Source organism: Lactuca saligna, chromosome 1 (genome assembly GCF_052625555.1).
Source record: "Lactuca saligna cultivar CGN05327 chromosome 1, ASM5262555v1, whole genome shotgun sequence".
Classification (NCBI taxonomy): Eukaryota; Viridiplantae; Streptophyta; class Magnoliopsida; order Asterales; family Asteraceae; genus Lactuca; species Lactuca saligna.
This window is the reverse complement of record NC_136417.1, coordinates 171,529,599-171,545,999: the sequence shown is the minus strand read 5'-3', so window position 1 is coordinate 171,545,999 and position 16,401 is coordinate 171,529,599. Positions and strand designations below refer to the sequence as shown.

The window sequence follows — 16,401 nt, the reverse complement described above, 5'->3', positions numbered from 1 at the left end:
TACATCAAAAGGTATGTCATCTAACTAGTACTTTGTAGTATAAGTGCTTCATAATATGCTAGTTAGGATTAAAGCCTTGGAAAGTTCTTATTTGCATGTATAATAGAGAAAACATAGATCCAAGGTTTATAGGGTTGCATGTACACCATAGGAGTGTTAGAATTCTAAAAACCCAACACATTCATCCCAGAGCGACGAAGATGTACAGGGATCTTCGCCTAGACTATTGGTGGCCCTGCATGAAATGAGATGTAGCATGGTACGTGGAGCGGTGCTTGACCTGCAGGAAGGTCAAGGCCAATCACCAGAGGCGACACGACAAGATGCAGCCATTGGACATTCCGGTGTGGAAATGGGAGGACATTACGATGGATTTTATCACAAAGCTTCCCAGGACCGCGCGAGGGGTGGATTTGATTTGTGTCATCGTCGATCGATTGACCAAGAGCGCTCATTTTATTCCGATTCAGGAGGGCATCTCGGCCGAGAAGCTGTCCGACATCTATATCAGGGAGGTGGTGGCACGACATAGGGTGCCAGTGTCGGTGATTTCAGACAGAGATGTGCAGTTCACTTCCAGGTTTTGGAAGAAGTTTCACGATGAGCTGGGTACTCGTCTGCATTTTAGCACCGCCTTTCACCCTCAGACGGATGGTCAGAGTGAGCGGACCATCCAGACTCTGGAGGATATGTTGCGAGCATACGTGTTAGACTTCGGAGGTAATTGGGATACCTACCTCCTGTTGGCGGAGTTCTCCTATAATAATAGTTATCACGTAAGTATCGATCGTCCTCCCTTCGAGATGTTGTATGGGAGGAAGTGTAGGACCCTGATATGTTAGGGCGAGGTTGGCCAGAGGGTAATGGGGAGCACTAAAGTAGTGCTCAAGACGACAGAGAGAATTCAACAGGTCTGGAGAAGGCTTCAGACTGCTCAGGGTCGGCAGAAAAGTTATGCCGATAAGCGTCGATCAGACCTAGAATTCCAGGTCGGGGATATGGTTCTCCTGAAGGTGTCACCATGGAAGGGCGTTAGCCGATTCAGGAAACGAGGCAAGCTAGGACCTAGGTACATTGGACCGTTTTGGGTTATAGCCCGGGTGGGCAAGGTGGTGTATAGGTTGGATCTGCCAGCCGAACTCAGTCAGATCCACAGCATTTTCCATGTTTCCCAGCTGCGAAAGTGCTTGGTGGACGACTCGGTAGTGGTGCCCTTGGAGGACATTCAGGTTGATGGCCTGAACTACAATGAGCGACCTGTGGCGATCCTCGACCGGAAGTCGAAGGATCTGAGGAACAAGAGAGTGGAACTCGTGAAAGTGCAATGGCAGCACCGGAAGGGCTCGGAATGGACTTCGGAGTCGGTGGACGAGATGATGGAGCACTACCCAGACCTATTTCAGGAACGAGCAGCAGACTTCGAGGACTAAGTCTAAAATAAGTGGGAGAGATTTGTAGCACCTGGTTCTTGGTACGTATTTCTTTTTATTTTTATCTAAGTATTTTGCATTTTTGGCATTAGACTCGGCGAGTTGAAGGACCAACTCGTCGAGTAGAAGCGGAATAGGACGTGGGTTTAGGCCGTCTACTCGACGAGTCGGGTCCTGGACTCGGCGAGTAGACATTGTCTAGACAAAATCCCTAATCCAAGGGTTTGCACCCTATTTAAACAATGTTATGTCGACCCAAAACGTCCCTTATGTTCCCAAAACACCTCTCATTGAAACCCTAGCCATTATTGAAGCAATCTAAGCCTTATTAGTGGATTTTGGTGCTTGTGGTCTTAAGAAGGATGGATAGAAGCTTGAGGAAGCAAGTAGAGACCAAGGGAACCCAAATTTGTGCACTTTCTACAACTCATTGAAGGTAAAAAGTTGTAACCTTGCTCATTCATTTGTTAGATCCCTCTTTGGGGAGATTTAGGGCTTTTATAAGCCATTTTTGGCGGCCAACCATGTTTGCAAACATGGTTGGGGGTCAAAGCTTCTGAATCACATCATTTGAGGGGTCACTAGGCATATTTGAGTGGCTTTTGCACCCATGAAAGGCCCCATGCATCTTAAGAGCTTGTTTTATGTCTTTTTGAGCTCAAAGTCCCATGCAAGCACGTAAAGTTTGTAACTTTACATGCTAGATCGATTGTAGAAGCTTGGATCTATATTTTGATCAAAGGTTGTATATCAGAAATCAAAGATTTAGAGTGTGGACGTGACCGACTCGGCGAGTCCGTTCATGGACTCGACGAGTCTGAGGCTTTGAGCCTCATATCTGTTGAGGGTCAAAGGAACCCAGTTGAGTGTTAGAAGGTGTGTAACCGGAAAGAAAGAGTTACCCAATGCATTGCACATGATTTTAGATCTGGAGTTCATGGGACTCGGCGAGTGCTAGAACAGACTCGGCGAGTCCAAGGCAATCTTCTTAAGGATGAAGATGAACTCGACGAGTTGTTCATCAACTCGGCGAGTCGAGGACATAACTTGTTCCTCAAATGAAGGTGAACTCGACGAGTTGTTCATCAACTCGGTGAGTCGGATGAGTTTCATGCGATGTTCATATGAGAGAGGAGCTCGTCGAGTTGATGGCCCAACTCAACGAGTCGGGTCATGGATGAGGACGAGTAAAGGGTGAGGGACTCGGCGAGTTGACGGCCCAACTCGGCGAGTCGGTTCAACTTGAAGTTGACTTTGACTAGACTTGGACTGACCCTGTTTAGGGTTGTTCTTGCTGTGTGTTGACTTGGAGGTTGTCGTGTAGGGATCGAGGAATCGAAGGGAGTCGACTTGTGCACCAAGGATAATTCAAATACTGCACGACATTAAGGTGAGTTACCTTCCAGTAGGAGTGGGTCTAAGGCCACAATGTCGGCCCACCAAAAAGGGGTATTTAGAAGATAATGGTCTTTGTGATAATTATCTTGGTCTGGTTATGTGTTGGTTATGAGATTTATCTGGATGATATGTTATGTGTATATTAGGGATTAGTTTCCCTAATAGTGGTCCTTAGGACCCAAGGTTAGGTCAGTACCCGGATATGCCTGACTGTATGTTTATATCTGTTGATTGTATGCTAGTGGTAGGGGTGAAATAGTCCCCAGATACCGGTTGAAAGATACCGATGACGGATACCGGTTGAAAGATACCGATGTGGTTACCGGTTGAAAGATACCGAAGATGGTTACCGGTTGAAAGATACCGATGAAGGTTACCGGTTGAAAGATACCGATGAAGGTTACCGGGTGAAAGATACCGATGAAGGTTACCAGTTGAAAGATACCAATGATATTGTATGGTATGTGGTATGATGGGGGAACTCACTAAGCATTGTGCTTACAGTTTTAGTTTTGGTTTCAGGTACCTCTTCGTTGAAGAGGAAAGAGCCGGCGGTGTAGCATCGCTTCACACACACACATACTCATGGTTTTTGCAAGGAGTTTTTGGTACTGTACTTTGATTTTCATTACTTTTGATGGTATGGTTTGGGACACAACAATATGATTTTGTGACGTGATGTTTATTTGACAATATTTTGGTAAAAATGTTTATGGAATTGTTGATTAAAAAATGAAATTTTCGGGCTTGAATTTTGGGATGTTACAGAATCCCTAGCAGCTCTCCTATATAAAGGACCCTATGGCTTCACAAATCGGCTACCACTTGAACCCTAGAGATCAAGAGTCGATTTTGAGCCTCCTTCCCCTCTCTCCAAGATCATCCAAATTGCTTTGGTGTTTGTGATTCATTAGAGGCATCTCGATTGAGGTGCTAGGTTGTCAAAGCGCAAGATCTTCAAGCTATAATTGAAAGGTAATTTCCTGACCCTAGTATCGTCATGATTTTTGATTTTGTATGCTAGAATTAGGGTTTACAAGCATTGAATGAGTTTCATGTACAACTAGTGAAACCTAGATCCAAAGCTTTAGGGTTTGCATGTGAACCATAAGATTGATGTAATACTCAAAACCCATCATCATCATCAAAAGTGACATGGATTGTTTCTTCAAAATTTTTACATTGAAAGATTAAATACTTTGAAAGCTTTGGATACGTTGGAGTATCCTAGAAACACTCCCTCGTTAGCTTTAGCCTGAAACTTTGAATCCTAATCTCTTTGATTCAAGATGTGAAAAACACATCCAAACACATGAAAATAAGAAATGTTTGGTTTTCTTCCTTTCAGTAGCTCATAAGCAGTTTTCCCATGACGTTTGACAATAATAAACTGGTTTTGGGTATCACACGTTGTATTGATGGCTTCAGCCCAAAATGACAATGAAATACCAACTTCAACAAGCATAGTTCTTCCAGATTCAATGAGAAGTTTGTTTCTTATTTTTGCGATACCATTTTGTTGGGGAGTTCTAACTGCCAAAAAGTTCTGAGAGATTCCTGAGACTGAGCAAAAATCTTCTATAGAAGATTTTATGAATTCAGTTCCATGATCACTACGTAATTGCTTTAATTTGTGATCATAGAGGACTTCCCATTTCTTAATGAGAGCAATGATTTCATCAGCAGAATGTCTCTTCTTTCTTAAAAGACTACCCACATAAACCTTGAGAATTCATCCACAATGACAAGCATATATTTCTTCCCAGCTCTTGACTTGATCAGAACTGGTCCAAAAAGGTCCATATGAATGAGATGAAGAGGTTTGATAATTGAAGAACAAGACTTTGGCTTGAACGAAGACTTGGTTTTCTTCCCCTTTTCACACGTTGAGCATAATTTGTCCTTGACGAATTGCATCTTAGGAATTCCTCTCACAAGCTGATTCCCTGCAATCCTTGAGATATTCTTGAAGTTCAGATGTGATAGCCTTTTGTGCCACAACCAATTTAGATGAGACTAAGCATGAGAGAAGAAGCAATAACAAAGTGAGTTGCCATCAGAAAACATATCCAGAACATAGATGTCATTTGTCGATTTGCAGTAAGAACAGTGATGTTGTATCACCATAAATTTTCAAACAGAATTTCCATTTTTAAACCACATAAAACTCAATATCACATTTTCTCAAAAACCACAATGTAACAATTGTCAAAACACAACTCAACAAAATAAGTATCCCAGAATCCTCATTCATAATCTTGAACAGGTGTGTACAATCAAGCAGGGGCCTTCTCGTGATCCTGAGAAGTACCTGGAACACATATCACACAACACGATAAGCACGAAGCTTAGTGAGTTCCCCAAAATAACACACACATCTCATTAGCGTCTCATGGTTATATCTTGAATAAGACCCTCCGGTCAACGTGTCTTAGTGGAACCCTCCGGTCCCACAACTCGGGTTGACCCTCCGGTCCTAACTCAGTAAGGCTCAGAATAATACACATCATAAATCACAAAAACATAATGCAGGATATCATAATACTTAATATAAACATACAAGACCCTCCAGTCACACATAATTACGACTCAAGGTAAGTATAGTGAGAAGACTCACCTCGCAGAGTAAAGCAATGTATCCTACACTCGAGCTGGTGCCCTAATCTTCGCCGCTCCATGACCTCCAAAATCCACAGTTGACGAAAATCATAAAGTCAAAGGAACTTAACAGTCAAAATCGATGCAACTCTAAAAGTCAACAAAAATCCACACCCAAGTCAACAGTCCATTTGACTCAACTCGTTGAGTACAGCTCATGAACTCATTGAGCCCCTCAGGACTCAGTAAATCGCGAAAACCCAGTTCTACTCGTCGAGTTGTTGGCCAACTCGTCGAGTCCATGTAGCGTTCAGAAGACCAGGGAACCCTATTTACTCGTCGAGTTGTCTCATCAACTCAACGATTCCATATGGAATCTAAAAATGGGTCAAACCCTCTCAACTCGTCGAGTTGTCTCACCAACTTGCCGAGTCTATAACGCGTCCAAACCATCGGGGTAAACAACTAGGGCCGCCACCCCGATATACTCCTTTTGATTACTTAGAAATGCTACAAAAATGTGCCTTACTATACTCATCTAAGACATATCCTTGTCCTCATCCATCTCAGTACCCTTTGGTGACTCCCTCACTATATATGAATACCTCGCAGCAGACCTATCACACATATTCTGGTGAAAATATCTCAACTAAATGCTACCCATAGGGTTTACCTCCAAACTATGAAACCAATAACTCGTAATCTCCTTCGCTTCTCAGTCCCCTTTGGTGACTCCCTCACAATATATAGTATGGAGGATTAGGGTTACATCCATGTAAACCATAATACCCAAGACCTTTCATTTCCATACAATCCATGGATTAAAAACTCCATGGACTATCCATGCAAACTTAGCCCATCGTAAATGAACTTGGCCCATCTGTATATATATATATATATATATATATATATATATATATATATATATATATATATATATGTATATATATATATATATATATATATATATATATATCACATCCATTTAAACCACATAAAACTCAATATCACATTTTCTCAAAAACCACAATGTATCAATTGTCAAAACACAACTCCATAATATAACTGATAATATCCCAGAATCCTCATTCATAATCTCGAACAGGTGTGTACAATCAAGTCGGCGCCTTCTCGCGATTCTGAGAAGTACCTGAAACACATATCACACAACACGGTAAACACGAAGCTTATTGAGTTCCCAAAAATACCACACACATCTCATTAGCCTCTCATGGCTATATCTCGAATAAGACCCTCCGATCAATGTGCCTCAATGGAACCCTCTGGTCCCACAACTCGGGTAGACCCTCCGGTCCTAGCTCAATAAGGCTCAGAATAATACAAAATATAAATCACAAAGACATAATGAAGGATATCACAATACTCAATATAAACACACAAGACCCTCAGGTCACACATAATTACCACTTAAGGTAAGTATAGTGAGAAGACTCACCTCGCAAAATAAAGAAATGTATCCCACACTTGAGCTGCTGGCCTAATCTTCGCCCCTCCATGGCCTCCAAAATCCACAGTTGACCAAAATCCTAAAGTCAACGGACGTTAACAGTCAAAACCGATGTAACTCTAAAAGTCAACAAAAATCCACACCCAAGTCAACAGTCCATGTTTACTCAACTCGTTGAGTACAGCTCATGAACTCGTTGAGCCCCTCAGGACTCAGTAAATCGCAAAAACCCGGTTCTACTCGCCGAGTTGTTGGCCAACTCGTCGAGTCCATGCAGCGTTCAGAAGACCAGGGAACCCCACTTACTCGTCGAGTTTTCTCATCAACTCGTCGAGTCTACTCTGAATCTAAAAATGGGTAAAACCCTCTCAACTCGTCGAGTTGTCTCACCAACTTGCCGAGTCTATAACGCGTCCAAACCATCGGGGTAAACCCTAACCGACTGGTCGTGTTTTCTCATCAACTCGTCGATTCCCTTTAGTCTATTTTCTCATTTAGAAGATTTAAGGCACAACTAAAACCCCAAACTCTGGATCTAGCCTCCCAAGGCTGAAATACCATGTAAAGCTGCAAGCTTTACGTCCATGCATGACACCTAGGGCATAAAGTGCAAAAACAAGTTCCATTTAAGGTTCTCAGCATAAAAGCTCTCCTCTAGCTTGATAAAGCTTGGACCTTTGGGCTTAAGGGACCTCATAAGATCCAAATCTGAAGTCTTAATATCTTGGCAAGCTCAAAATACTCAAAGTCTGAAGGAAAGATGGAAAAAGCCCTAAAACTTCCCAAAATGAGATCTAATCAAAATCATGAGCAACGTGGTGAATTTTTGCCTCCAACATAAACTAAGGATGGATAAACACTAAATCCAACAGTCCATTCTTGTTCCAAGCCTTGATATTCTTCTCTTCTCTTCCAAAAGTGCACTAGAATGCCCAAAGTTAGCTATTCTCTGCCTCTCTTAAATCAATCTAAGGATTAGGGTTTCACACAGGGGAGTAGAATGATGAGGGAGGCGGAAATGAGGGCTTAAGGCCCTTTAATAGGATACAAACCCTAAAAATTAAGGTTTCCTCAAACAGCTCCAACTCTTCGAGTTGGTCACTAAACCCACGCGGCCAATCTCAGCTCCTACTCGTCGAGTTGGGCCAACCAACTCGTCGAGTAAACCCTATAATGTGCATTAAAACTCTCGAGTTTCACATCCAGGATTCGGAGTGATACAATTCTCCCCCACTTGAATTAGATTTGGGCCTTGAAATCGCTTCTTAGCAACACATAGCTCGAAACCAATAACCCAAGAAGGACCATCGAAAAATTCTCAAATCATACAACAATCTCCCTCCCTGGACACCTGAAACCAAACAGGAACTCCCAACCCGAAGAAGGACAGACCCCTTTTTTTCGTGTCCATATCAGCTCTAACTCTCCCAAACTCAGAATCCGTAGTGGTCTGTCTCTCTGTCAAGGACCGATTAAGTACCTCCGACTCTGTTCATCTTATTGCGACTGAGGGGTACAAGTCCTTGACCATAAGTGGCTGCTGACCACTCATGTCAGGAAGACCAGCCGATTCGGTCCATAGCTCAAAAGGAACAAAAGGGTCACATCTCACCAAGGACCCACCACCCGTAGAACCCATCTCTGATATCTACAAACATAAGCCCCAATTCACTCTCAAATGCCCCGTCCAACACTGAGTTTCGGGTCAGCTCCCGACCCAACAGTTAAATCTCCACGGCTACCCTTTGCACATTCAATAAAACGACTTACCTACTTTCTTCTAACCAGAGCTATCTCAACTCGTCATGACACACCAAGACATGAAGTTCGCTTTACCTCAAGCAAATACCAAAATCCATCCGAAGTTGCCTCACCTCCAATCTCTGTTGTCTACCACTTACTAGTTCCAAGCATCGCGTGGTCCTTACTATACCACAAACCGACCTACTCATATTTAAAACATCAGATGGAAACCATTATCACTCGAAATGAAATCCATCTGAAAATCCGGGATCTCATCACGCCTATCCTCACACAAATAAGGCCAAACTCAAGCTCGTGAGTCTAGTTCAATAGGAAAATTGGAACCACTCATTTTCAATCTGATACTTAACTCATGACCTATGTTCCACGAATCTACGCATGCATTACACCTCGATCCTTCCAAATACAACAACCACTTTCTAACACAACGGTTTCTGACCATTGTTGAGATCCCAGTCTCACCCTGGCTCAGCCACCTGGTTCCTACAAACTCACTTGGCAAGGCTACACAGGCCTAAAACCCCCCCTACGCCACACTCTGACTAGTGAGTGACACGACTCCCTGTAGTCTTACATCACTCTCCTATTGACTTCTGGGTGCTACGGCTCCCCGCAGTCCTACGATACTCCCTCTCATTGACTTGTGAATGTTACGGATCCGTGTAGTATTACGTTATCCTCTCCTACTAACTCATGAATGCTACAGCTCCACATAGTATTACGATACTCTCTCGTACTAACTCGTAAATGCTACGGCTCCCAGTAGTATTACGATGCTCTCTCGTGTTGACTCTTGAATGCTACGGCTCCCCGTAGTATTACGATGCTCTCCCGTACTAACTCGTGAATGCTACTGCTCCCCGTAGTATTACGATACACTCTCCTACTGACTCGCCATGGGCTCACCCCACCTTTGGGAGTTGGCATGTATATACGATCTCACCACCTTTGGGAATTCTCGTTTCCTTTTTAAGGTCAAAACCCTCAGATCTTCTCTAATCTTGAAAACCAAGCACAATGATGGGGCTTGGAAAGGGAGATACCACTTTGTAAGGTGCGACTCCGTTCCCAATGGGGATCTCTTGCCCACAGATTGGGTTAACAAGGGTAGGATTTCAATGCTTTGTCTTGTGATCCTGGAATCTTTTTCTAATTTTGATTGTTTCTTTGCAACCTTCAAGTTCAAGGAACTTGTTCCCGTTGCTGAGAATTCAGAAAAGAAGATTGAGAAGTTCTTGGACTTATCTGAAGTCAAGAGATCCTTCCAATTCGATCAAGCAGTCCCGCAGGAAAGCTCATCTGCTACAAAACTCATGTTGACGGGTAAGGATCCTTAATTTTTTCCTGTTTGTAATGAGGATCTTTAATAATCCTTTGTTGTATACAGGATCCAAGGTCACTCGCTCCAGTGCTTGCTTTACTCTTACTGATCTTGATACGGCTATGTCAGGAGATCAACTGGTAGTGAAGAAGGATAAGAGTTCGTCCTCTCTTCCTCCTAAGACGTTGACCGTGGATTTGCCAGTGAAAACTCCGGGATCCCAAAAGAGGAAAATTTTTGAGTCCACAGGTTTATCTCTGGAGATCCTTGGAGCTGAGGAAGCGCTCCAAAAGTTGGTCTCTATTTCTCAGGCTGTAAGTGTTGATTTCATTTTTGCTCCATTTTTCATCTTGTTTTTCACCGACTCACCATATTTTCATCATAGGTCTCTGATCATGTTTTCGTTGATCTAAGGATCCGGGTGGAGAGGGCTGAACAAGCCCTTTAGGGACAGGAGAAGATGTAGAAGACGACTAACGAGGATCTTTTGAGGAGGGTAGAACTACTTATAAGGGAAAATTTTGAGAGAGAGGAGCGTATGTGAGATGGAGGGGGTGATCTCCGATGCAAAGGTCAATGCTGTAGTGACCGTTTGGGAGGCCAAAATCTGTCTGGATGGGGATCTTAAAAATGTAGGATCCTGGGATGTGGTTGGTTAGCGCAAGGCATCAGCCAAATTAACCAGCAAGCCTGCTACTGCCAGTCAGGATCCTGTGTTGCGGCTGACCGGGGGGAAGAGAAGAAGGCTAATGATGACCAGGATAAGGTCTAGGCCTTTTAGGTTATTAGGGTAGCATAATCTTTTGACGTAATACTTTTTTAAGGCTGTAGGCCTTTTAGTTTTTGAATATAATGGTTGATTTTCTTTTCGTCTTTCTCCATTTCCTGCATAATACAATACTAAGGTCTTTGCACAGTTAAGATCCTGAATATAAAACAAACTGATAATGATTAGTTAAAAATAACAATAACTGATTTTTTAAGTGATTTAAATTTTCTCTTAGAAGTTCAATGATTAACTCACAACACATAAGAGCTTTTTAATATGCTTTTAAGACTTCCATGAAGATGTCAAAATAACGAATTACTCTGAAGTGACGAGAGTTTATATGTCGGCGATCAGTTTAGGATCCTCGATTTTAAAACTTCAAAGTTAAGGAAAGATGGAACCTGATTGTCTTTGAGTTTCTCTTTAAGCTTCATGAGTCTTGAGTTTTAGAATTTACTAAGGATAAATTCCAACATAGGAGAGAACTTTGGTTCAATGTTAGGAATGAGGTCTCTTACTAACAAGGGTCGATGAGGATCCTTAAAGGTGAGGATCCTTACCATCAGAGATCCTACAAAATAAAGATATTGGATCTTGTAAGGGAAATTTCCCCCCAGGGATAATCCTATTTGGATTATAGACTTAAACAAAATAGATAACACGATAATGTTATATTCTGGGGAGGATCCCTACTTGAGATATAGTTCATTAGGTAGGTAAAATGAAAATGTTACAATCTGGCCAGATTTTCTAGGGAACACTCCTAACATGCGACAATATGAAGCTGGTGTAGGTCTTGTGTAATTTTTGGGGCAAAATCCCAATCTTTGATAACATGATAATGTTATAAGCCTTAAGTGGTTACTAGGGTAAAATCTTGATAACATGAAAATGTTATAAGCCTTAAGTAATCACTGGGGTAGGATCCCGATTTCTGGATAACATGAAAATGTTATAAACCATAAGGATCTCAACTTGTGTTCAAAGATAAGAGGGTTGCCAAGCCACTGAATCGTGAAATGATCCCCTTATCCGTATCCCACAGATAGATATCATGCGTCCAAGCATGGTGTATAAACCTTAGTTCGTATGAAAAAGGTAATTAGCTCTTTAAACCTTAGAGGGGATTAAGTACCCTTAGGTGTAGGAGAGATGATCAGTCTCTAGCTTGTGTAAATGGTAGTTTAGGTATTAAATATAATGGAGTTTACCAAGTATTGGGATCTTTATGTGTTATGATCCTTGTGCTTAGGGGTGTTCAAACTTAAGGATCCTGTCATTATGGGATCTCCGATTATGAGGATCCCAATGTTTCAGGATCTCGACTCTTGAGGATCATTCTGAATAGCAAATGTTAGCTAAGGGTGGGCGTTAGTCTAGCTAACACCCCTCGATGCTTAAGTTAGTAATGTGTTCGAGGAGAAAATCAATAATAATAAAAGTTTTAAGGTAGAGGACATGTGTACCTTATTTTTGTTGTGGATCATTTGATCCTACTTACATGTAGTATGCTTTAAGGTGTATGGCATTCCAGGATCTTGGCAGAACGTCTCCTTTGAGTGTTGCTAGCCAGTGTGCTCCTTTTCATGCTTCAGCGTCTACAAGATATGGTCCTTCCCACTTGAGAGCCAATTTTCCTGCACATGGATCCTTGGTGTTTTGGAATGTTTTTCTTAATACCAAGTCTCCTATTGAAACATTCTGACCCTTATATACCTATTGTAAGCCTTGGTGATTCTTTGTTGGTGAGCAGCAATGCGTATTTTGGCAAGATCCCTAAGCTCGTTAATTGTGTCAAGATCCTATGCTAGGATCATATCATTATTCTCTTGGTCTTGCAGCAAGTATCTTGCCGTTGGGATCACTACTTCAGTATGGATTACTGCTTCTATCCCAAACACCAAGGAATAGGAGGTCTGACCTGTGGCCACTTTGGAAATGGTTCTATCTGCCCATTTAACGAAAGGAAGTTCTTCTGTCCGTCTTCCCTTCTTTTTGGCTAGCCTTTTCTTCAAATTGTTAACTATGATTTTGTTGATGGACTCCACTTGACCATTAGCTAGGGGATGAATAGGAGTGGACATTATCATCTTGATCCCATAGCTTGTGCAAAAGTCTCTTATTCTTTTGCTAATAATTTGGGATCCATTGTCGCATAAGATTTCAATCAGGATCCCGAACCTGGAAAAGATATTACGTTTAATAAATGATACTACCTCTTTGTCTCTTACCTGGACGAAAGCTTCAACTTTGATCCATTTGGAGAAGTAATCAGTCATCACCAACATGAATACTTTTCCTACTGGGGCTACTCTCAATTTTCCTACAATATCCATCCCCCATTTCATGAAGGGCCATAGGAGATAATAGGATGTAGAGTTTCTGCTGGTTGGTGCAGGATGGTGTTGTTTCTTTGGAAAGCATCACATTTTGAGCATGTAGAAAGGAGTCTTTCTTCATGGTTGGCCAGTAGTATCCTGTTCATAGTATTTTGGAGCATAAGGATCTGCCCCCGATGTGATTACCACAATCTCCTTTATATATATCATTTAAGACTTCTGCAGCTTCAGGATCTTCCAAGCATCTTAGGTATGGACCTGCCATATATTTTTTGTAAAGTTTAACTTTGATTAACATGAATTTTGAGACTCTCATCCTGAATGCTCTTTCACTTTTTTCTCCTATCGGGACTGTGTCATTTTGGAGATATTCCATAATGGGTTGGGTCCAAGATCACGGACTTCTTTCAGGATCCTATTCGTCGGGATCTCTTTGAGGAAGGATCATATGGTCAGGATCTTCAATAGTTGCTATGCTTGTCGGACACTTAGGATCTTTTGGCTTGTCGAAGACGGTTTCTGTGACATATTTCACGGACAGAAAAGACCGATTTTGTTTATGCTTTATAAAAATCAGAGTACCTCTTTTAGTGAAAATGTTGCGGAATTTGTTCCCAGTAAAACATGATAAATACGTTATCAAAATGTTTCCGAAGAAATTTATTTTTATTCATTTTAAAACATTTGGGATTTGATCGTCAATACATAAACATATGCATAAACAAAACTTACATTCATTTACATTAGTGATCTACATCTCTTTAATCTCTTAATGTAATGTAACTTCGTATCGACACCTGTGATAAAAATAAGCATGAGTGAGTCAGGTTGGGAAACCTGGTGAGTACACATGGATTTTAATACCAAAATGTTATATCATATATATATAATTTTGAACTCACAAAATATACAATTTCACCATATATATATATATATATATATATATATATATATATATATATATATATATATATATATATATATATATATATATATATATATATATATATATATATATATATAAGCAACTCTTACCCCACCCTGTTAATCCTTACAACGAGACTATCCATACTCTCGGACCTTAAATTTCACCTGTTACTTAACCCATACTCTCGTATCTAATTCATGCTCTTGAATCAATAATTGTGCCCATTCAATACTCTCGGATTAGGGACAAGTGTCTGTGTAAATCCATTCTCCTGGATTAATGACGAATGACTATGTCATATACATACTCCCAGACTGACGACGGCTGACTATGTCTTAATCCATACTCCCAAACTAAGGACAACTGACTATGTCTTAATCCATACTCCCGGATTAATGACAGTTGACTATGTCCAATCCATACTCTCAGACTAGGGACAATGACTATGTCTAATATTCCATCAATAACTCATTTTTGATGCTTATTGTCCCTAAATTGACTAGCTCGAATCTGCGGGCATTACAATTATCCCCCCCTTAGGATGATTACGTCTCGGGATCATCAACAAAATAGGGTTGTATAATGACTCCATTCATTATCTCTTCATCCTAGGTAATAATCGTAACTTTTATGTTTCTTTGAATGCATATCTAACTCTTGGTCTTCTTGACTGTAAGCGGTGCTTTATCTTGCACCCGTTCTCTATGTCTTCTTACACTTTCAATCATGACCCTCATGTCACAAACTCGCTCTTTATCAGAGACTCATTCTTCTTCTTAACAAACTTAAGATAAGTTTATTTGATTTCCACGATAGACCGATGAGTCACGTTCTAATGAATTCTCATCGTATGTTGTAACGCTCAGACTCGGGTCTCTTAGAGTCAAATTCTGGAATGCATTATACTTTCCTTCATGTTCTAATGTGATATAATCACATTTTAACATGTAGCATTTCTAGCTACCAACTTCTTTATCTAGTGTGATACTTCTATTGACCGCTTTGATTATCTTTCATTTCAATCTTCTGGCTTAAGTTAGATGCTACATCAAACTTGGTTCTCTGAACCACGTAACATACTCATCTTAGTCAGACTCAATTTGATATGAACACTAGGGTCGAAACAACAATCATCTTCTTAATCATTACCGAAACGATGGTAACGACATACTTGAATAAAACGAAATCAATTACTAGCTTCTTGGTAACCTTGTGACTTTCCATCATCCACGTGCGAGTCCTCTGCTTCCGGTAGTATAGGCCTCTACTACCATTCACACCTACTCATACTCATCCCAAGTATTGTCTCGCAGTTTTCCAAGTCACCATACAACAAAATCACACAATAGCTTAACACATTAAATAGTAAAACGAAGGTTTTATATTATTCCTTGAAACGATTACATGGGTGTTCAAGTTCATCCTAGATTATGCCTCTAATAGGCTACACCTTAAGATATTATAACTTGATCTTCGGATATCCATCCTCACTCCTCATTCCTTGCATTGTTATCTGCTTCGTCTGGGATCATATGGAATGCTCTTGCCTTCGGTTTTGGCGGCACATTTGGCTTTGTAGCTTCTTTTCTCCTTGGGAACTTTTGCTTGTAGTGTCCTTCTTCACCATATAAAGAAAACTTCTCTCTTGGTTGTGCATTCGCTGGCATAATGACCAGTCTTCCCGCATTTGAAGTTGGTCATCTCTTTAGAGCATATCCCAATGTGCTTCCTTCTACACTTGTCACACCATTGTGCTCCTTCTCCAGACTTTGAGAATTTTCTCTTCTTGTTAGACCTTGTGGATCCTTCAAACTTTCTCTTATCGCCAACTTCAACCTTGTTGGTAACTCTTCTCTTGATCATATCGTCAACAGACTTAGCAGCCCAGATAGTTGCCTCTAGAGTAGATGCCTGACGTACCGGCACCGCATACTCCCAGGGAAGTCCCTTTGCGTACTTGTCGACTTTTTTCATCTCGTATGGGAAAAGGCGCAAAGCAAACTCCATTTTTTACGTGAAGTTGTTAGTGTATTTATCGATGGACATGCTCCCTTTCTTCAAAGTTAGGAATTGGTTCTCTAGCTCAAGCAGGTTTTATGCTGAGCAATACTTGCGCTTAAAATGCACCAAAAACTCTACCCAAGTCAGTTCCAGGGGCTCATTGGGGCTTAGAGTCTTCCCCAGGGTGTTCCACCAGCACACAGTGCCTCCTCAAAACTGACGTACTGCAAATGTGGTCTGTAACTTGCCTCTGCATCCACATATTATGAAGGCCAACACCATCTCTGATATCCATTCCATAACTCCAATCGAATCTTCCTTTCCAGTGAAAGTCGATGGCTTGCAAGTTAGAAAATCCTTGTACTTGCATCCATTCCTCTCGTCT

At 41.2% G+C, this 16,401-nt stretch overlaps 1 protein-coding gene across 1 annotated transcript; it reads right to left on the bottom strand.

The window, feature by feature from the left end:
• Positions 1-12,550: 12,550 nt before the first annotated feature.
• On the bottom strand, positions 12,551-16,022 carry LOC145013527 (uncharacterized). The gene is made up of 2 exons (XM_078972194.1): positions 15,811-16,022; positions 12,551-12,929 (listed from the first exon to the last, which is right to left on the bottom strand). The coding sequence occupies exons 1-2, from the start codon at positions 16,020-16,022 to the stop codon at positions 12,551-12,553; spliced, it is 591 nt and encodes a 196-aa protein (XP_078828320.1).
• Between the last annotated feature and the right edge of the window lie 379 nt (positions 16,023-16,401).